Source organism: Homalodisca vitripennis, chromosome X (assembly GCF_021130785.1).
Source record: "Homalodisca vitripennis isolate AUS2020 chromosome X, UT_GWSS_2.1, whole genome shotgun sequence".
Lineage (NCBI taxonomy): Eukaryota > Metazoa > Arthropoda > Insecta > Hemiptera > Cicadellidae > Homalodisca > Homalodisca vitripennis.
The window spans coordinates 11,818,348-11,842,573 of NC_060215.1; the positions used below are offsets into that span (position 1 = coordinate 11,818,348).

The following is a 24,226-nucleotide window of genomic DNA, read 5'->3' on the forward strand; positions in this document are numbered from 1 at the left end:
AATAAAAATCCAAAAATTGTAACCAGCTAGTGGACGTCAAAAGTTGGGGTGAATCCAAATGTATTTTATACACAGTACAATTAAGACATGAATGTGGAAGAAAATACTGTCAATTTTCCTTAATATAAATGTAAAATTGTTTATATTTTTAAATGTGTATAAAAATAAGAACAAAACAAATATTTACATTTAGACAATAGACAATATTCTCTATTAACAATATCATTAAGATATGTTACAGTGTCGTTAGCAAAATTCTTTAGTCAGTCAGGTTCATCATTACATGAGAAGAACTCGTCCAGCATGTAGAAAGCCTTGTCTTGTAGCCAACTCTGAAGGGTCTTCTTCATGGTTCTTGGATTGTGGTCCTTCAGATATTCTTTCATATGTTGTGGTAGTTTGTTGAACAGTTTCAATCCGGCATATGATGGTTTTTTTTTTAATAAGACTGTTCTGAGGACTGGTAGTGAATTATCTTCTGCTTGCCTGATGTAATGGTTGTGCAGGTGGCTTTGTTTCGAAGGGTCTTTTGTTATGGAGTACAGGATGGTTTCCAGTTTGTAAATTGAAGCTACTGTAAGTAGTTTCCAGTCTTTGTAAATGCTTCCGCAGCTCTCTCTAGGTCTTAGTCCTGCCATTATTCTAACTGCTTTTTTCTGCAAAATAAGACAAAGAGCTCTGTGAAGATTACCTTCAGAAGAACTTCCCCAAACAGTTATTCTGTAACGTATGTGGCTTTCAAATAGTGCATTTAAGTTTAGCTCGTTTGGATCTTCTTTTACACAGATAATACAACGGACATGTATTTCAATCTAAAAGAAATTTTAATTTAAGTTATAGTTATAAAGTGTCTTATTGTTGATTTTGCAATTGTAGTGTTTGATTTTAAGTGTATAAATATAGAACAAGACTATCAAATCAATTTTTTCTCTAGACTGATCAGCTGTGAGAATTCAGGATTGGTTGCTTTATTGAAACTGTCAAGTAATTAACTTGATCTGTATGATTTTTAGAAACTGTAATGGTTTGATGTCTGTTGTGCCAGAGAGTAAAATCTTTAGTGACGACTGATTAGACCCCTTGGTTCGAATCAGGCAACGATTCGTGCCTTATGTTAGTCAGCAGGAGTAATTTTTAACTTTTTGAAATGTTGACTTTTTGAGCAAATTTTATAATTTTGATGAAACATGTCCCTTATTGGTGAAACCATTGAACCAATGTTCAAAAATAGCACTCAGTTTTAATTCATTACAACTGACATAAAGCACAGTTACATTTGTAATAGAATTCTACAATTTTGACTTGTGTGCACAGTATATTGGTATCATGATGAGCATTTTAGAAATTATAGTTTTTCATTTTTATTAGAATAAATAAACATTAGAGGCTAAACTTTTCTTAATTCCAAAACATCAAAAGGTTCTTCAAAACATGAGAAAGTTACAGTTTATTTGGTCAGGAGTTTTTGTCAACAATAAAATTGTTGGGAAAAACCTGAATAAATAATTTGTATTCTTCATATACTTTAATGAGCTGTGTAATTTTTCTACAAATGAGATCAGAAATGGCCCGTCACTATGAGGGAGTCAGCCACTCGAGCCATGCTATGATGTATTGTATGTTTATTAAATTGTCTCTATGTTCTAAGTTTTTTTTTTTGACAATGGACTGGTTCTGAAGAAGGATCTGATTTTTTGTACTGAATGATGGCAAATCTCAGGAAAAATCCCTTTTCCTTTAGTAAGTTATTATCAAACTAGCATATTATCTTCTGCAGTGAATTTGTCTTACTTACATTTGTAAATTAAATTTAAAATCTATAAATATAATTTTACAACTGTAGTTAAATAAGATTATTTAAAGTTGATACCAGTACCATAACACACCTGTTGAATAGGGTATAATCTTAATAGTGATAATTTTTTGTCTTTACATGATCTGTATGGCTACGAATGTTGAGTTCACCTCTACTTCTCCTTCCACTTAGCCACTTACGTTGTGTGTGTATGGTTGGTTAATTAAAATAAAGAAATGTATATATATATAATATTCTCAATATATATGTATTAGGTATTTTGATGAAGCACAGGATAAATTAAAGATACTTCAAACTACATTAAGCAATTACAGATTCTTAGGTGGGGTCTGCATAATATACTCCAAATAGAGAAAGTTTGTTGTTACTTTTTAAATGAATAATTACTTTTAAAAGTGTATTCATACTGCAATTATTTACAGTAATAACAGTGATGAAATAGTTAGGCTTGACCCTTGGTAGTGAATGAATTAATTATTCCAACCCCACTCCTTATTGGTGAAACCTGACCTTGCCGCTCACTTATGCCCATCTGTTTCTTTCTTCTATCTGTGAGATGGTACTCAGTAAAACCTGTTCTTATATTTCATAGTGAAATAAACTTGGTAATAAAATGTTTGTCTAAAAGTATTTAACCACTCTTTTAAATTTGTCAATAAAATCTCACATTTTTTTAATTATTACAGTTTGAAAATTTTCTATAGCCGCCATTTTAAAACCTGAAATCATATTTTTCAGACTTTTTTTAAAAACAGGACTTAATAAGATAAATATTTTCACAAAGTTTGATCTTTTTACCTTTATTTAATTTAAAGGTATAATTTTTTAAATATAAAACACAAACAGACAGACATATGGTAAACTAAGCAAATTAGAATTATAGTTTATGAAATTTCTTACTTGTTATAACATGTAAATCAAATGTTGAAATTTGATGGAGTAGTTTATGGATGTAGAACGTAGAAGTAACCACATAGAATTTAATCATGTAGAAGTAACCAGGTAGATTTTAATCAACCCTCGGTATTGCATATATTTTGGTCTGTTTAGAATTAGGTTTGGATATCCTTCAGTTTTCATCCGACAGGTAGGTGTTGATAGCAGTAATCAGCTAGCACTTACTAGTATTAGTAGCACATTAGTCAGTAATCACCTCTCATATACCATCCGATACGCTATTTCCAGAGCAATTCTGAATTGGTGGCGATACAGAAAACAGAGACACGATACCAAAGATGTAAACAGGCCTTATACTCGCTGGGAAGAGGACTACCAGCTCCAAGACCCTGGAAAACTTGCTCTTTTTGAAGAATATTTGGAGATGGGTAAGCATTTTAGTAACATTTTAAAACATAATACTGTAGCATAAATAAACTATAATCAGGAGTAAGAAACTCTTCAATATAATACATAACATTATTGTTGAATCATTGAGTTACAGCACTAGTTACAATTTTTAGTAAAGTAGATTTATCGAATTCATACAAATGGGCAGTAGAACAATGCCAGCAAGAACATCCAGTTGTGAGTTATGTCAATTATTAATTACCTGGTTTACAACTTTTTCATTTATACAACTTTACCAATATTTTGTCTCCTCCATTATACAAGAGATCTCATGGGAGGGGAGTTGTAAACCCATACCCCTTGTATACATTACTCCATTAATTCATAATGTTACCGACAAAAGGCACAATATATTGCTTGGATATAAAATTTATTTTACTTGATAACCAAATTAAAAGATTTTTATACAACTAAACACAGACTTATATAGAGAAACCTTAAAATAGTGAATTTTCACAAGATTCATGGATTGTAAGTGGAAACAACTCTTATAATTTAAGCCCTTCACTGCAATTCAGGTGTCTCTGAAAGGAGATTGTACTGTGCGGAGGAGTTTCAATGTTACCTCAGAGCGGAGGTGGTAAGAGTGCAAATTTATCCATCTCTGAAGAGGGTTCAGGTGATTTTACCTTTGAAAAGGACTGACTTTACAAAGTATTTCAGTTATCCAGTATGGGTTCGTGACACTCTTTGTGGCCGCATTTCCCTTGGCACCTTTGTTTGCTTTACTCAACAACATCGGAGAGATACGCCTGGATGCGTACAAGATGGTGACGCAGGCACGACGGCCTCTTGCCGAGCGTGTGGAGGACATCGGTGCATGGTACGGTATCCTGCAAGGCATCACCTACTGTGCAGTAGTGTCTAATGTGAGTATACAACGTAGTCTCTTCACAATACACAATATGAGAAATACAACATACATGTTCCCTTTTGGGAAATTTGTCCATTTTTTTAATTTGCCCAAATCTTACTTAAGTCTATTGACCGGCTAACCATTATTTCTGGTAGAATTATCCATTTTGAGGTACCCTGGGTACAACACACGTTTTGTAATCTTACCCATTCCTGTATATGAATGCATGTACATGAGTACTGTTTGAAATCAGACAAAAACTTAGAGGCTGATTTTATTATGTGTATATTTATAAAATATAAAATCCGTTGTTTTACTTTGGATTTGTTAAATATTCAAATCATGCCAAGTGTTCAATGTGTGATGAATACAGTATGGAATAAGAAAACAAGATAAAAGTATTCAGCTTGTCCATTAGGCCTTGCCCTTCTTCTAAATTGTGCCTAGATAGAAACTTCTATTTCAGCTAACATTTATAAGACATAGCATGATGATTCTTAATGCGGGAAGCAATATAACCCTCATAAAATCAACACCTGGTGCATTATATAAATTAACTAGATTGCTGATAAGGCATGGATCATTTGCATATAAATTATGGTTAACAGTTACAATACTAATGCTTATGGCGGAAGGGTTTCAGCACGACATATGCTCTACTAAGCTTGATAAACCAAATGTTTTCCGCTAAGGATAAGAATTTCTGTAGTGGTCTAGCAGCTCTTGATTTTTCACGTGCATTTGACTCAGTGATTTTTTAGTTGTTTTTGGTTAAACTTCACTACTACGCTTTGATCAGGTTTCATCAAGGTGGTCTCTTGTCTGATTGACAAAACCCAGCTAACCAGAGTGAATTATCATCTTTCAATGATTGCTTTCAAACAGTCAGGTGTTCCTCAGGGTAGCTGCTTGGTCCTATTCTGTTTCTGTTGTATACTGCGGATCTTAATCTTGAGCTACAATTTTGTTCCATTTACTCTTACACTGATGACACTCAGCTTGTGTTGACATCCTCCATTACAGTATGCCTTGGTAATGCAGCGGATTAATGATGATTTGTTGAGGGTCAAGCTCTGGACTGACGATTAAGGACTTCAGTTAAATCCGAGAAAGTTTTCACTTGTTAATTTTTACCCCTCTTCAAATCTCTTTCCTATGGACCTTTTCGGAGTTTCCTTGGGAGGTGTTCCTTTGAAGTTTTCGGACGCAGTTAAAATCCTTGGTGTAACTTTTGGCAAACAGTTAACCTTTGGAGGAAGATTGTCAATCGGGAGCACGGGCTTGGTTAATAGGTTGTAGAACTCTACTGTAAGATTTGCGTAAAAACTGAGAACATTTTATCACATCAGACAGTATCGCAGTGTGACTAGGATCCTTCCGGTAAAGTGAATTTTCAGGCTTCAGGTGGCTTGCCTTGCTCGCAAGGTGTTGCTGACGGGAATAACTTTTACCTCAGGTCAGGGAGATGCTGCAGACCTGCGCTGAAGTTAGGAACTGTTCCACTTAGCAGGATGCCTTGCTCGAGGTACCAAGGGTCAGGCTAGAGATGGGGAGGACTGGATTTGGATACTTTGGCCCCCAGATATACAACAGCGCCCCTCATAGTCTTTTTGGCATCTCATCCGAACATTCACACATACATACAACACTTTAATGGCAATGACAACTCATCCACTATATGTATCCAAATGTTCCATTCAACATGCTCAATACTCAGCTTAATGGTAAAAATTACATAATACCACTCATTATCAATGTAATTAGTTTTAAACAATTAACCTATGTATACTGTGTACTGTGTATGTCATGTTTCTAGGCATTTGTAATCGCTTACACCAGTGACTACATTCCTAGAATGGTTTATGCATTTGTGTATTCACCAACTAATACTCTTGAAGGATACATAGATTCCTCTCTATCATGTAAGTAAATTATCTCTTCACATACATACAAGAAATGAGATTAAAATATTTAAGAGTTGAAGATTACTAATAAACATTCAATAAATTCTCTTAATTCATAAAAATAAAATTCGTAAGTGAAATCAAAATATGAAATAAAACTAGCATTCGTAAAGTACTTAGATCTTTGTAAAAGAACTTTGAAAGATGAATACTTGGATGTTTTGACACTTAGCTGGCTGCAGTGGTTTGGCGCACATACATGCTTTTTTGCTGAAGAAACGAAATACAAGAAAATAATATAATTGTTCAGTGAAAACCCACTCCCCGTGCTTGTTAAATATGGAGTAGATATTTTTGTCATGTTTACTTTTGCATGAATAATTAAGACTTATTGATGGGTATGAAATAGTCAGAACTGTCCATTTTCTACTAAAACATATACATTGAAAGAGACAAAAAATACCATGTTTTGTTAATATTTCAAATTTCTAGTTTTTGTATAATATAATTATTTTTGTCTTATCAAAACCTTAAACAGATATGCAACCTGAGCTATTTTTATGTTAAAGATTCTTCACACACTCCTCACAGATTGTTTCCCAGAAGATATATAAAGTCACTGTTGGGTTAAAGAGTAGTTTCTTAGGCACCAAAGAGTTGCATTTTTATTTATTGAATAATTAAAAAAATACTTAATACTGGTCCAATATTTTTAATCCTGTAAAATATTAATATAAATTGTATAAGTAGTAATAAAAAATTAATGGAAATATAAATATATGAAATCACTTTATGTGCAACAATTATTCTATATAATTGTGAATTTACTTATTTAAGCTTATATTCTTAGTAAATTCAACATCTTTACTAATCATTGTCAATAGCATTATTGATTTGTGTAAACAAGAAATTATGCATGCTACTAATAAAATATACACTGTAATTAAATGGGAATAATGTTATAAAACTTTAATTTCCTTTAGTAATAAGAAGAATAAAAATTTACAATTAATATATATAAACATCGTTGAGAAGCTGGTCTTCTTTTCAGTGTATGATTTCATGAGTTGCAGACCTGTGTAAGAACCTTATCAAAGAAAGGGAGAGAATCTACAGTATAGATTGATATTACAGATAACAGGAATTTAACTTTTGTAGCGTAACCCTAACCCACACTCAAAGTCCGATGCTATGTAACGTGTACTGTCTAGTGTTCAACACATCAGACTTTGTGGATGACATGGGTATAGACAAAGATGCTCTGGAAGAAGATGAACCGCCCACCTGTCAGTACAGAGGTTACCGTAACGGTCCTGACCACGAGGACAAGTACGGACTGTCACCGCAGTACTGGCACGTTTTCGCTGCCCGCCTTGCGTTCGTTGTTGTTTTTGAGGTAAGGATCATTGTAACATCAAAATGAACTGTTCTTTTACAAACATTTAAAATATTTTTCAGTATGCCTCATCTACATTGCCGTTTGCTGAATCCTATCGGTCTTGTAACTGTAATACAATTTTTGAAACAACGGGAATATGTGAATAATTGTTGCTTTTATGAAGCACTAGACCTGAGTTTATAGTATTCTTAATTTGAGGAAATAAACAAGTGCTTGATTTGTGAAGTCAACGGAGAAATATATGTAAAAACATTGAGCAGTCATTGCATTTATGCTTGATTCTTTATTTTGAACAATTACTTCAAATTAATCCTGTTTTTTGTGTTTCAGTCCATGCCTATTTGTTTTTCACATGTCTGCTCATATTCCTTTTTGTGTTTTATGTGTCTAAATTATGTGTGTGTATTTTTATGTTGTAAGATGTTTTAGAATAAGAGAAAAGGACAATTTCAATGCTTATCTATAACTTGTGTAGTTCTTAAAAATCCAGTTCACTTGAAATCTGAAGAATTATGACCACAGGCTGTCTTGATTGTTACCAGGAAATTGCTCAAAATGGTTTAAACATCGATTTATTCACTTTATTTTATCAGTGGTTACTTCAGACCCGGAAATCATGAGCAATTGCTTAGCGGTTTTTTTTAACTTAAAATCAAATAATTACTTGAAAATATAGAAGTAGGAGCAATTACTTCATTTAATTACTGTACCCATGAAGTAAAATCGGACCAATCCAATACAAGGCCTATATTTTTATTGTGACGGACTGAAATGTTATACTTCATCGTTGTCATTCTTGTGTTCAAATGATGCTTATCAAATAAAACACAAAAAACAAAATTCATTTATAAAAATCTTAAGGTTTATAATCATTCTTTTTAACAGTCTAGAATGAACAATATGAATGTAAACTCCAGAGAAGAACATTTTATATATCCCGCTTGTGCAGAAGTCTATCACCCCTATCCCTACATGAGGAACCTATACTGTATATGTATATTTTAATGTCGAGTTGTAATTCCAGTTGATCATTAATTTAGTACTAGAAAAAGCTAAAACGAGAGTGAACCTTGAAACACAATTAAAATTAAAATCTGTTAATTCAATTAAGTTATTAAATTTAAATAATTATTCCAGAAATAAGGTTCTATTTAATAATACAAATATCAAATAATTGTCTTTAAATTTTTATCTATTACCAAGAAACCATAACAAGACATATCTTTTATAAAAAAAGGTCTTCACTGAAGGATTTTTAATGAGCAGATAAATAACATTCCTTTAATTTAAATTTAAATCACTTGAGTGCCAACGTCATACGTTACAGTATTTGAAACCAGCCAATCTTGTTTATATCAGACTGGCACTCTAGGGTTAAACTTAAATAAAATAAAAACAAACTAGAAGATTATCTTGTCAAAATCTTTAAACAAAAAATAATGTACCTGGCCCAAATTTCTGCAGCTTTATCGATGCATTATAACTTATATCTACATTATTTGTTCACAAATTTTTATGATCTAGGTGTCAAAATGTTTGTATTTAAATTTAGAACACTTAATATTACTAAACATTTTCAAAATATTATTACTTAAGCTTTTAAGATTTCAACCGTCCACCATCTTAAAATGTGATCTGACGCTAGTTATTAGATTATAATCTAATATTAATTTCTTTCTCAATTTGATTTTGTAAAATCAATAATCGTTCCACATTTGAATTTTTTATCTTTACTGGTTTCTGAAAAAATAAAATCTAAAATTTTTGAACCAATGTTTAAATTACATTTCTAGTTTGCAATGATCCAAAAAACAAATTCCCACAATATCTTTGGAGAGTTTGTAAACACTATGTATAAAAAAGGTAAATTCATGAATTTGTTTGCTATGAAAGGTATATTTTTAAACAGTGTTGAAAGGATATCAAAATGTTGGACATTTAATTCAAAAAGAACACTAACTTTTGAGTAACCCGAGTAACTTTTGAGTAACTTTTTTCCTCTCAAGGAAAAACCCGAGGAAAAAGAACTATCAGCTGAACACACAGATTAAACCGCTGGTAAACAAGCAACCCTCAGCAAGCCTTCAGCACCAATCCACTTGGTTAAAAAGCCTGTTTGACTTGCCTAGGATGGGCCCTAAACACCTGAGCCGATCACCGCCAATGCATGCTAAACCTAGGGCAAGTGACGAAAAAACTAGAAGATTTTTTTAAAAAACAATATTGAATATTATACTACACTTATAAAATTGAATAATCACAAACTGAGTCCAGCTCCTTTCACAGAACACACTTTCCCATAATTTTTTAGAAGCTACCACAATAAAAAAAAGGAGACAAAAATAGGCAAAAAAATCAAAATAATCCACCAAAACATAGATGGTCTTAAAAAACAAAATTGAAACGATTGACCCATTTTCTGCACAGTCAAAAACCGGATATTGTCATTGTAACGGAACATGGACTCAGTAGTGAAATTTTGGAAAATATCAGAATACCAGAATATAAATTCATTGGAGGCTTCTCTAGAACACAACACAGGAAGGGAGGGGTGGCAATATTCAGGAACATGGAATTCAAATGCAAGGTCAGTATAGTTTCCATTTCCGACTCAGAAACAGAAATGGTATGTGAAATCTATCTTGCTGAAAATAAATCTAAAAAAATGCAACTTTATACCTGATGGGAGTCTACAGACCACCACACTCCAACTTGGAAAATACGTTAGACACAATCTCAACAGAATTGGACAACATTCACAATTTGAATAGCCCGATAGTCATAATGGGTGACATAAATGTGGATAGCTTGATTGACAGCCATGAAAATCAAAAAGTAATAGAAGCTCTAGGAGGGTTCAACATAAACAGACTAGAACTACCCCCCACAAGAATTTCACACCACAGCCAGACTTCGATTGACACTATATGCACAAACTTAACTACAGAACAGATAACAAACTGTGTGATAGAAACAGGGCTGTCAGATCATACAGCACAAGTATGTAGTATAATGACAGACATGGAAAACCATACAGCAACGGGGTCAAAGGAAAGGGTCATAAATAAACATAATATGGAAGAGATAAGAGCCCTATTAGCAACACAAAATTGGTCAGATGTCACATCTAAAGAAAACACGGAAAGTGCTTTTTCAGCTCTAGACAGTGTCATAAAAATTACACTAGACTCTGTATGCCCATATAAAACAATAAAGAAAAAGAAAGCAAAAGCAAAAAGACTATGGGACGCTGAAAGCGAAGATCTAAAAAGATCCTACTTAGAAGCACTAAACAGACAAAACATTACTGGGAAATGCAATTGATAAAGAAGTCACAGCTCTTAGAAAGAAAGACTATGATTCTTAAGCTAAAAAGATCTAAGGAAAAAACACAATGCGGATTTCATAGAGCAAGCACCAAATAAGCCAAAGGCTTTGTGGAGGGTAATAAATCAGGAAAGAAAGAAAAATGTGGAAACGCATATCTTGAGAAAATGAATGTTGAAGGAGCTCTCTGCAAATCACCTGAAAAGATTGCCAATTACCTAAATTGCTTTTTTTTGCAACAATTGCAGAAAGAACACTTGAACAAAATAAAAATGAAAAACAACGTAAAATAATAAATCTCACAAACAACAACGCAGTTCAAAACTTTCAATTCTCAAATACCACTGAAGAGGAAAATAAGCAAAATAATTGACATAATGAAGCCTAAAACATCAGCCGGCATAGATGATATGACCTCTAAACTAATTAAATATTGCAAAAAGTGAACTTACCATCCCACTTACGAACCTAATAAACAAATCCTTAAACGAAGGTATTTTTCCCAGCAGCCTAAAAACAACTAAAGTCTACCCTAACTATAAAAAGGGCCAAATTACAGAGGCAGCCAGCTACCGTCCAATATCACTGGTCTCAAATTTTTCAAAAATCCTTGAACGAGCTGTTTTGAATAGACTCTTAAAACATTTAAGAGATCATAATCTTCTTACCCAAAGGCAACATGGCCTTTATTGAGAACAGGTCAACAACAAGTGCAGTCACACAACTTATCGAAAGCATCATAGACAAACTAGAACAAGGACACGTAGCTTCGACCATCTTGCTTGACTTCAGTAAAGCATTTGACACTCTGGATCACAAACTGATAATTGAAAAGCTCAAAATCTCTTGGTGTCACTGGAAAAGAAGCTCAATGGTTTGAAAGCTACCTTGGAAACAGGAAACAACTGGTTAGAGATTACTTACAAAGAAAATTATGTCCTACGCAAAATTAAATCTGAAATCCTACCATTGAATAGAGGTGTACCACAGGGATCCGTTCTTGGCCCTATCCTCTACATCCTGTTAACAAATGACTTCCCACAATACCTTGAAGAATTTTGTGAAACAGTCATGTTTTGCTGACGATACAGCATTGATCACTACAGCCAAAGATAAAGAACAAATGGAAATAAACTCACATATAGCTTACAACATGGCAAAGCAGTACTGTTATCATAATGACTTAGTTTTAAATGAAGACAAAACACCATCAACTTATTTTCACACCAACTCCAAACCAACACCAAGGATTGCCAGACATTAAAACGGTAGACTCGAATGCATATTTAGGAATAACATTTGGACAACAACCTTTCATGGACAGGCCATATAAAACAGCTCTGCAAGAAGTTAAATTCCAACCTCTTTGTTATTAGAAGAATGATACAGATTAGTGATAAAAAAAAACAGCCCTAACTGCCTATTACTCTTTGTTCGAGTCAAATCTACGATATGGACTATTGGCCTGGGGTGGAACAAGTAGTACAAACCTCCAAACAGTACTTGTAATTCAAAAAAGAGCCATAAGAACACTGAATGGACTAGGCTCGCGTGAAACCTGCAGAGATGCCTTTAAGGAACTCAAGATAATGACAATAGTCTCCCTCTACATACTTGAGGCAATCCTCTACGTAGTGAAATCAGGACAAACCAGGATGGGAGACCAGCATAACTATAACACAAGGCATAGACGCAACTTCCTACTTGAAGCACACACCACCTTCAGTCTCGTTAAGAAGAAGCCCTCATACAGCGGCGCTGCCTTCTACAACCAGTTGCCTGAAGAACTGAGGAGACTGCCAGAAGAAAAATTGAAGACTTCCCTGAGGAACTGGCTCTTAGACAGATCTGTATATTCAAATTCAAGAATTCCTGGACTGGAGAAATCAAACACCAAGATAACAAAGAAACAATATAAAGATGTATTTTTTTTTTTCTTCTCATGTTTTTTAATTATTAAATTTAGATGTATTAATTAATAATTGTTGACGCACCACTGTACTCAATGTATATGTGAATAAAGATTGATTGATTGATTGATTTGATTGATTGAGTATTCGAATCTATCCTTTTCAGTTGTCAAAAAAACTTAACAAATAAGGTAAAGCATATGTATAAGAGTGAAGCACAAATCAATATTGATTTGTGCTTCAATTTATTGTGCATGCTTAACCTTATTTCTTAATTTTCTCAAACCTGAAGATGAGGATAGATTCCAGATCTTGCAACGATGTGTTCTACTTTAGTAATTTGTAACGATGATAAATGTCCTAAATCCTTTTACCCTTTCAAATTATCCATCATCAATAATCAAGTTCAAACAAAAATGTATTTTGCTCAAAATATTTAACTACTGCTATAAATATCAGAACTGAACGGTTTGATTGTATGTAATCAGTTTAATTTTTATTTATCTTACATTTCCAGCACATAGTGTTTGCACTGACTGGAATAATGGCCTACGCGATCCCTGATGTGCCTAGAGAAGTGAAAACTCAAATTCAGCGAGAAAAACTTTTGGCAAAGGAAGAAAAATATGAACAGGGCACCAGAACTGACGAGTACGATGAATTACTGAGTGCAATTAGGAATACCAACAATTCTAGTCGATTGAGCGACGTGTTCAGACGGACTTCGTGGGATAGACACTTGACTAGATCTACTTTCGACCACAGAACCACTGCTATCAGATGACCATTCTACGATTGTGTGTATTCAAATATGTTCCATGTTTACATCTTTGTAATGGTTAAAAGGTGTTCTAACCACCTTTAGTTTTACTGAGAAAATTATATACGAGTTGCTTTTGGCTGCTCTTAAAATAACGTCCAGGAGTGAAATGTGCACAAAATCCTATAACACGTTTTGTTTACAGTATTTATATTACTTATGATATGTTTCACACTCGTACTTATGTTGTGTGAGAGTGAATTTGTGTGTATCTGGATATCTATTAGTCGAGATCTTTTGTGGGTTTTTTAATTGACACAAATACCTATTATTGAAATTTAAAACAGTATCAACTTTTTTTTTTAATCCAGAAACAACCTAGTAATGTTTTGAACTAAACTTAAAAATTTAAGTAAAAAAGAAAATGTTTAATAGTTTTTAGAGACACAAGAGTGAAATTTTATCCTTCCTTTACCATTTGTGTTATCTTCATACTATAATACACAACATAACTCAAAAGTAGTTTACAACCCACTTAAACCTTTTTATTGTTTGAGGTATTATCTGATAACCTATTCTGGGCTAAGCACTATCATTCATTTCAGTTCAGTTCTGAAATTTGCCATGGGCAAGTGTTGAATGAAAGGATAACTGAACGTTTTCAAATCAGAATTGAAGAGTGAAAAATCATGTAATAAATGGCATTTGTAAAACAATGTTTACATGCTCTTATCAAATTAAATATGTATGCATTATTTTTAAGACACCAAGGCTTGTGGGTCAAAATGTTTTAGCCATCATCACTCCATTTTGTTTTCTCACACTTTATACAAAAGCGTACGGTTTATTCCATACTTAAAATTTATAAAAACATTATTATTTAAATGTTTTCTTTTATTTCTATTATGGTTTCTCTTCCTGTCTGAAATTTTGTATTTCCCCTCTATTTCCAGTCACCTATAAATAAAAACTTTCACAAACCATGTTCAAATACCTCTAAGCAAAAAAAGGTTAAATGGTAGTGTAAGTTAAGTTAAGCCATCATGTACAACACTTTCTAATCAAAAAGATTATATCCGCGTACCCTATTACATGTATTTAGAGATCACATATACCGGGTGTCCGAAAAAGAACTCCCTAGTTTTGGATTCTTTTTATTTATTGTACAATATACAAATTACAATGACTGCTACATTAAATGAAAGGTAATGAAATAAATGTTTTTTAACACTAGTACACCTCGATATGTGAACCATTTGTAGCCCTACAGATATCCAAGTGATATTCGAACTCTCTCCAGGTATTAGTTAATATATTAGGTGTGACCGATGCTACTGCTGCTATGATTCTCTGGCGAAGATGGTCAATGTTACGTATCTTCTCTGAATACACAAAGTTCTTGACATAATCCCACAGGAAAAAATCTAATGGTGTTATGTCAGGGCTTCTTGGAGGCCATGCGATTGGGTCACCTCTACCCATCCATCTCCCTGGGAAACAGGCATCTAAGGCTGAGCGCACACATTGTTTGTAGTGGGGCGGCGCACCGTCTTGTTGGAATATGACCGGCCCCTTTTTCGCCTCGATGTCATCCACCTGTGGAAACACGTACAGTTCCAGCATGTCGCAGTAGATATCACCAGTTATTTTCTTCTCTGCAAAAATAAAAGGTCCAACAATTCGGTCATTCATTAGGCCGCACCACACATTAACCTTAGGCGAGTCTCGTTGGTATTGAACGATCTCCTGTGGTTTCTGAGACCCCCAAATTCTGCAGTTGTGGCGGTTTACAACCCCATTAACGTGGAACATCGATTCATCAGTAAAAATTACATTGTTTAAAAAGTCTTCGCTATCATCAATTCTGTTTAGAATGTCCACAGCAAAATCTAACCTTAAACCTTTATCATTTGGTTTTATCTCGTGTACCAGTTGGATTTTGTACGCATGCAATTTAAGCCTTTTACGTACCACATCATAAACAGTAGATCTTGGTAATCCCAGTTGTAGACTACGTCGCACTAGTGATTTTTTCGGGCTGCGACAACAAGAAGCTCTGATCCTCTCAACGTTCTCCGCTGAAAATGGCCTACCTGGCGATTTTCCTTTTAAAACACTACCAGTGTCTTTGAATTGTTGTAACCATTTATGGATTGACTTAGGATCAGGTACATTACCACCATATTCACGCCTAAAATAACGCTGCAGAGTAGTAACGGAATTTGTTTCCACTAACCAAATAACACATTGTGCTTTCTGCTGCGGAGTAGCCATTGCACTGACAGTACTGACAGCGCTGAGCGCTGGATGCGTGGTAAAACTACGCTCAAGGTCAAACAGGTGTACCAAACTTATTGCCAACGTTCGAAACTAAAACTTACAAATTTACTCTACAGCACCAAAGGATTATTACTCATCCATTTAAACTAATACTATCATGAGTAACTTCCAAAACTAGGGAGTTATTTTCCGGACACCCGGTATATCGATCTCGTATGTTCAAAAAGTAATGGGAATTTTCATTTTGAAAAAATATTTATTTATTCGTCTACTTTAATGCCGTCACCTTAAAAATAGTCCCAATTAGATATTATGCATTTATGCCTGTGCTTTGTTCCAATCCTCAAACTCAATCAATCGGACACTCTAAACCCGCAAAAATTAAAAATTTCCATTACTCTTTGAACACACATTGTATTTACTGTCGATTTCATATTATTTTACATTTACGTTAAGTGAAACTTGATGTATGTATGACCATGTACTGCAACATGACTTTGGACCTAATCTAGATATCAAGAAGATAGTTCATCGATCAAATGATAGTGAGTAGAATAACTCTAAGTGATAATATCTGTGAAAATGTCTGAACCAATATGGAAACTTAAACATGAATTAGAAATTTGAAGGAGAATTTGTGGATGGATTGGTAAATACATTTTTTTTATACATTTTCACAGCAATATGAGGCAAAATCATATTTAATGACTTTGTTTTGTGATTAACAGTGTTCAATTTTCTATGTTAGCAGTAAAACGTCACTAGTATTTGTCAGGGTTCTTGTAATGTATTGTATTCATCATCCATTCGATGCCAAATACAATCTGTTCTTTACTAAATACATTGAATAGCTATACATGTAAATGTACATTACAATCAAAATTAATTATTATTTGAAATATAATGTAATGCAATAACATAAGAATAGTAGTATATCGAACAATTGGTAACATCACGAAAGGGTTAAAAGGATTTCATTGCCATTTTGGAATTTACCATAATTTTTCATAATGAATATTTTTGTAAATTTATGTATATTTTATTAATAAAAGTATCTCAACATAAACTATGTAAATTTTAATACCCGTTTCACATGTTTTCTAGCAAAAGAAGGTCACATCGTTCAAACATCAGTCAAAGTGAAGTCAGCTTTACTTTTTTTCAACCATCTTGGTGACTGATATAAATATATAAAACTAAGTTCAACGTTAAATCAGTGAGATTGGTGTAAAAGGAGTGTAAACCTTCCCTAAAAAATAAAATTCACATTTTTATTTTTGCTGTTTCTATTTGTCGTAATGAATTTGTATACTTTCCATAATCTCATAGCCCAAAACCAACAATAACAACAAATAATGTATTCATAAAAATATGAATCTAAAAAATAACTATGGGTGAGCCAAAAAACATAATTATTTAAAACTTAAACTACACTGAAACGAAACTAGTTTAATATTAGAAAGGCAACTAAAATATTTACATGATTTTGCCATTTCTATTTCTGGTAAATAATGTCTCTCAAGTGTCATTGTTATACACTACACAGACAGGCCTCCCACCTTTTCTGCATACTTACAAAATTGACCTTCTGTAACATTCTTCCAGAAACAACAGCAATCTTGTTTCATATACATTGCCTAAGTTCAATGATATTGTGGAGCTCACTTGTGAGTTACACATTTAAGTAAGCTCCATAGCCAACAGCAACAAGGTTTGAGGCTCACGCAAACCTTAGAATATCAACAAAATCTACACATAACATAGCTATGGTGGGAAGGGTTGATTCAAAGCGAATATTGAGTTATGCTCATTCCGCTTAGTGCAGCATTTTAAATCTACACTGGCACCGATTGACTCCTGGAATCTGAAATCCACATTTGTCTGAAAAGTCAATAAGATTCCAGTTCAGTTAATCAATACTAGTTAATCAGATTTCAGACACTTGAAGTGGAAGGTGAAATAGAGCTAAAATTATAATTCACGTTCAATCAACCCTTCCCACGGTAGTTACGTTGTGTATAGAAAACTTGGTTGCTTTACCATGCTTTATGGTAAGTGTCTAAAACATTGTTTTGCACTCAATGAGATGCACCTGATGAGATGTAAGAAGTTGGCTTTAGATGTCTTCTTTACCTACCTTTTATGGGCATCTTCCGACAAACGTGGACTCCAGATCCCAGGAGTCAATCTGTGCCTGTGTAAAGATTTCAGACGATGCACTAAACGGAAAGTGAAATAGAGCTAACTCTATATTCACATCACCAAATTATGATTCCACACACAGAAGTGTTGGATAATGGCAATGAGTGTTTATGGGCCTATCACTTAGGACTTTGCTGTACACTTGTGCAAAACACTACAGTGGTTACTGGTGTTCAAACTCTATGTGGCCTACCACTTGGTTACATCTTCATATTCCGGAAATTATCGACTTACTTTAAAATCGTATTACTACAAAGAATCGCTCCATGACGACAGAAATTGATGTGAGCACAGAACTGTTAATAGGACATCACAGACACATTATTTTTGAAAAGTGTGTCAATCACGAAAGCACACTGTTGCATTGACCATTGATGGTTCACGTTAACTAAACTCATAATGGCATGAACTGAAACATTACTGATTGCAACAATCAAATCTCTAACTGACATAATAGCCAAGCAATCACTGCAGATAAACCAACAGGTACACCCCATTGTTTTTTTATGCTGTTTGAAATTTCTACAGCACAAATATCTTAATTTAGTGAATAGTTACTTAGAGTTTTCATGAAAACCTTGAATATTAGAACAAAAGCACTTTCAAAACAAAATTATTCCACTTACAGATTTATTACTCATAATTAGAATTATGTCACATCCGGTACACAGTTGAATCTCAATTGCTAAATGCCTCAATTGTGCACCTTATGAGACAATGAGAATACCTCTTCACCTAGATTACACTATTTTTGGGGTCTAGGTGTCTCTGATGTCGAAACAATGTAAATAGTTCATTTTGAGCTTCTTTGTTGACAACTTTTTTTTAATCTCTTCAGATAAAAGTGACTCCAAATTCCAGGAGTCACGCCTGTGACAGTGTCATATTCCAGACGCTGTAATAAGAAGAAGGTGATCCCAAAATCACATTAAATCAACCCTTGCCACCAAAGTTAGAAATGATTAGTTTAAATTTATAATACTTATACTTTTAGACTTTGGTATCACCTGTTTCAATATATTTATTGGTACTTTGGGATTATACCAACCATACCCAGACATGAATCGTTATTTGAAATTTTGCTTCTACTGATTACTAGATTAGCGTAGAACAATATTTCGTCAGTATAAAACAGGAATTGTCTTATCGCAAACCCCTCCCCATCCTCAGACAGAGGTCAAAGTCGAGCGGTCTAATAGATAACGTGATTGCAGAGTCTCGCCGCCCGTTCAGCTGGTGCTTCGCTTTGTTGTACTTCCGTGTTTTACCCGTACATTTCTCCAAATACAAAAATTCAACAAAAACAAACATTATCAAACAAAAACTAAACTCTTTATTGAAAAAAAACACTAAAAACTTGTTTTTATTCTTGATCACACTCCGCCACCCAAAATGTGAGTGCCTCCGGCCATCAGCGCAGGCTTCGGCACCCTGCTGCCCCGCGCTGATGTCGACGAAAGAAAAACATCCCTCGAGATAGTACCTATCAGTAAAATATCAAATTCTAGAGGGGCTGATCAGAAATATAAATTAAATTGTAATGGAAAGGCAATTATGTACCGTGCAAAAAACTTAAATAATCATGTGATGCTGCGTGGCCTGCCGTAATCGGGATTCTCGAGAAAGATAACAGCGACAAAAATACCGATCACAATACCTGGAAATGCTTGTAAGTTTGTAATTAAAGAGTTGTTTTTTCGTTCTATCATGTTTGTTTCTATAAATTTATATTTTTGTGTTCTTCATACGGGTGTGGTCGGTATAATCCCAAAGTACCTATTTATTTAGCAACAAGTACCTATTTATTCTGATATTAATATAAAAGCCAATGATTTTAATGAGTACTTTGTAGGCTCTGTTGCAACACTGACTCAAGGAATGTCAAGTGATGAAGCAGTTTATTATTTAAACAAATACTTAATGAATTGTAATAGAGAGATTAGACCTTTTACCTGGAAGAGAATTACTGAAGGCAATATGTTAAAATGTGTTTCAACACTGAGTACATCAAAGAGTGAGGATTTCTACGGATTTTCTAACAAAATAGTAAAAGAAATAATCGATCTAATTATTGAACCACTCCTTCTACTTTTCAACAGAATGTTGGATGAAGGAATTTTTCCCCAAAGCTTAAAAATAACTAAAATTGTTCCAGTGTATAAAAAGGGTGAAAAATGAAACCCCTCAAGTTACCGGCCGATTTCTCTTATTCCTATTTTTAGTAAAATATTTTAATGGTGCATTAAAGAGCAACTAAATGATTATTTTTTATGAAAACGAGTACATTTGCAAAGAACAATTTGGATTTATAAAAGGTCTTAACACAATCAAGGCCCTAGAAAATATTGTAGAAAAGGTATTAGAAAACTTTGAAAATAAACTAATCTCCTCTGCTACCTTGATTGACTTAACAAAAGCATTCGATTGTATTTCACATATCCTACTCATTGATAAATTGCAAAGCTATGGAATTAAAAATAAAGAAATCGATTTAATAAAATCATATTTAAGTGGAAGAAAACAAATGGTAACAATAAATAATGAAAAATCAGATTTTAAAATTACAGAGAAAGGAGTTCCACAAGGATCAGTATTAGGACCTTTCCTTTTTATAGTTGCTGTGAACGATTTATCATTTAACATGCCATGTCCAACTGTATTATATGCGGATGATACAACACTTTTAAACTGTGACAAAACTTTAGATAATTTGATAACTAAACAAAATAATTCTATGGGTATGGCTCTAGAATGGTGTAAATCAAATGGATTGATGGTAAATAATAGTAAAACTGAAAAAATAATTTTCTCTCTGAATTGGGAAGTAGTTCAAAGTAGTAAGCATGTTAAATTACTTGGCATTAATCTAGACAGCCAGTTAACCCTTTGAACCCCAGACCAAAATATTGATGGTGGAAAAAACGTACCAAAATCATTTGACCTAAGAACTACCGAGAATCCCCGGAGCAGAAACAGCTGTTTTGCATACTGTTTGTAAAAAATTAATACTTTTGCTATTTTTTATGCTATTGTCTTGTATTACACACCAAAATGTCCAGAATGAAATTGTATACACAGAAAAAGATTAGTCTGAAGTATAAAAAAATGTTTAACAGCATTAACATAATTTTAAAATATATGTATATAGATTTTTAGGCAAAAAAATTGATTTTAAGATTTTTTAATTAAAAAATAAGAAATATTTTTACCATGGGCACCCACATTTTATTTTTCTAAATTTAGTTTTGTGTATGTACAAAAAAAATTATATTGATATCTCTAAAAATAAACTTTTTTTGAATTTTTATATAAAAGTATGCAACTTGTAAAAACGTCTAGGCGTACAACACAAAAATCACTGATATTACCTAAATAAATAAATTAGTAAATAAATAAATAAAAAAATTAGTATTTTAATAAAATACATATAAATATGTATTAATACTCATAAAATAAATATTTTACGATTTCAAATAAATATGTATTAAACGCATATACCATGGCGACGATATTACGTCGCCCGGGGATTCTCGCAACTTCATTGGCGACGATACATCGTCGCCGCGGGGATCTTCGCATATCTTCTCGGCGACGATATTTCGTCGCCTGGGGTTCAAAGGGTTAAGTTGGAGCTCACATATTAATAGTCTGTGTAAAAAGTTATCTAGGGTTATCTACCTGTTAAGAAAACTAAAACATTTTGTTAACTTGTCCATGTTGATTACAGCCTACTATGCCTTTTTTAATTCTCATCTTCTGTAGGGAATTACACTTTGGGGTAATAGCAGTCATGCAGATAGAATTTTTATTTGGCAAAAGAAAGCTCTAAGGACAATTAAATCTATACCAGAAAGACAGTCATGTTTGCCCATCTTTAAAGAACTTCAAATAATGACATTTCCTAGTATGTATATTTATTCTTGTTTAGTTAGTGTTAAGGAAAATTTGTACCATTTTAAATTTAGGCAAGATATTCATACCCTCAATACAAGGAATAACTACTTACTTAATCAAGTTTCAGTAAGGTTGGAAAAATCAAAAAGTAGCCACATCTTCATGAAGATTAAATTATTTATTAAACTACCTCAGAGAGCTTTTAGTGTAGAAATGAATAGATTTAAGTTAGTGTTAAGTAAATGGTTAAAAATGAATGCTTTCTACTCTGTTGACGAATATTTAATATGTGATATTAATACCCTGATTTTTTAATTATTTTATAATTTTTATTTACTATTTATACTTAGTTTGTATGTGTCATGTTTATTTATTAAGTTTTAGTTATGAATTTTAATTAATTATTTATTTATGCTTTTAAATATACTATTGTTTTAGGGTAAACAGTTAAATATTGCTGCTATGACTTTGTCTATTGCATATAAATTGCTTAATAGCAATAAAATATCTTGAATCTTGAATCTTAGCTAGTTCATGGAACCAGACCTCAATTCAAGTCTATTGCACAAAGGAACCAACAACTGCTGCCTCTACAGATATCATTAGCAAATTCAACTCAACCAATCCAGCGGATATAACCTTAGTTGGTTTTAAAACAATATTTGTGAAGAAGGTATATGATACAACACATAATTTTATTAAAACTTGATGTTTTTAATGATTTTTATACTATTTTTATTTATGAACAATAATAAAAGTCATTCACAGGACCTAAGTTATAGTTTATACACGATGATATATACCACACTGATCTTTTTAAACGTAATTAATAAATAATTATAGTAACAATAAATAATATTTATCCAGTACAAAAATTACCAACATTAATAAACACAAACAAGGGCACTTTGGTATTTTATTATTTTATTATTTACAGCAATGTTAATATTATATTCAAAGATTTTGAAGTTGTTACATATAAATGGGTGGTGTACGGGTATGACTTTATACAGACATTTTTACAAAAGTGCCTTGGAACTGCTTCCACCAATTACAACACTTATGTTAGACAACACAATAATTTGACCTGCAACAAAAAAAACACACAAAATTAAGATGTTAAATAGTTTTCATCGAAATATATATATATATATATATATATATATATATATATATATATATATAGTATAAGTAAAGTACCAACTGCTGACTCTGAAACCACCTGAGTTTAGATTAATAAAATATTATTAATTATCTTTATTATAAATCTTATTTAAGTTTATTTTATATCATAGGTGCTTGCTAAATTTGTACATTGACATATACATGCAAACGTACAATGGTATCAATTTATATAACTACTTACCTTACCTAATTTATAAAATATAATGCAGACATATAATAATAATGTAACGTATTATACGTTTTTGCCTTTAAGGTCGTTGAAAACATTGAATAAAATATCTTGCAATCAAGTACTTTTTTATTTTCTTTATAAAATTATTGTAAGATCTAATATTTGCAGCTATTAGGTTTTTCTGTGTAAATTGGAGATTATCTATGAGGTTACCAATTGATTACGGTTTCTAGTTGAATAATGTGGAAAGTGCCATATTTACATAAGCCTTATTTCGAACAACTTTTTTTGCAATAACAATGTACCTGTTTTATACAAAACTACACCAAAATAAATATGAGTGTGAAGATGAGAGTAATAAACCATTTTTAACGTCTCCTCATGACAAAATTTTGAAATTTATTTTAACGCATATAGTTAGAAAGATATTTGCTTTTGGATGACCTCTATGGGACCGTTCGAAGTAAAGTTCATTCATTCGAAAGGAGAGGTCCTAAAAACTTAAGTACAAGGGCTTTTGCACTTGCCATTACGTACAGAGGGTTCCGTACATTCCAGCTCGTTCAAGAAGCTCAACAAAGTGCCGTAACTTACCAATGAGCTCCCTGTGAGATATCACATGTCCTTTGACCAGGCGCTCTCACCCTAAGTTACGCTCTTATCTAATATTAAATCCAAAACTGAGTTTGATTAACATTTTCAATATGTGCATTATGAAATTTAATTATTATTGTGTTTGTTTTCTTTTTTTGGTAACTAGACTACCTTCAAATTAAAACTTATTTTAAATTTCAATTTTAGCTTAGTTTTTATCATTTATTTAATGTTCTAAATATTTTCAAATATTTATAAAAAGTTATTTTTTATTACAGGCTATCTAAATTCTGCACATGTTGATACTTTCTCTCTTTAATAGAATCCTAGTTAAGATATATTTACAACTCTTGATAGCTAATAGGTCACACAATTTTGGAGCATAATATCTCAATTTTTTTGTCCTAGTCTTATAATGTTAAATAAGTTTTATTTAAAAAATGTACAATGGTATCCATAAACTACTGATTGATTTAAGTGTAGTTTTGTCTACTCTTCCCAGATTTCACTGAACCGATTGGAACACCAATGTAAATAATTCCTATGAGTGTCTTCTGTTATACACAGTTTTGCATTACTA

At 32.7% G+C, this 24,226-nt stretch overlaps 2 protein-coding genes across 2 annotated transcripts in view; one reads left to right on the top strand and one right to left on the bottom strand.

Annotated features, from left to right (window-relative positions):
- The window catches only part of LOC124369358 (anoctamin-4-like), a 64,197-nt gene extending 47,532 nt beyond the window's left edge, over positions 1-16,665 (top strand). The window contains exons 15-19 of the mRNA XM_046827336.1: positions 3,002-3,141; positions 3,827-4,032; positions 5,836-5,941; positions 7,135-7,319; positions 13,077-16,665. Coding sequence (XP_046683292.1) covers positions 3,002-3,141; positions 3,827-4,032; positions 5,836-5,941; positions 7,135-7,319; positions 13,077-13,343 — 904 coding nt within the window. The 3' untranslated portion in view covers positions 13,344-16,665. The remainder of the gene's footprint in view (positions 1-3,001; positions 3,142-3,826; positions 4,033-5,835; positions 5,942-7,134; positions 7,320-13,076) is intronic.
- Positions 16,666-22,388: 5,723 nt separating this feature from the next.
- LOC124368686 (acetyl-CoA carboxylase) overlaps positions 22,389-24,226 on the bottom strand; it is a 142,096-nt gene continuing 140,258 nt past the window's right edge. Inside the window, exon 45 of the mRNA XM_046825972.1 lies at positions 22,389-22,782. The gene's annotated coding sequence lies outside the window, so the exon portion shown is untranslated. The remainder of the gene's footprint in view (positions 22,783-24,226) is intronic.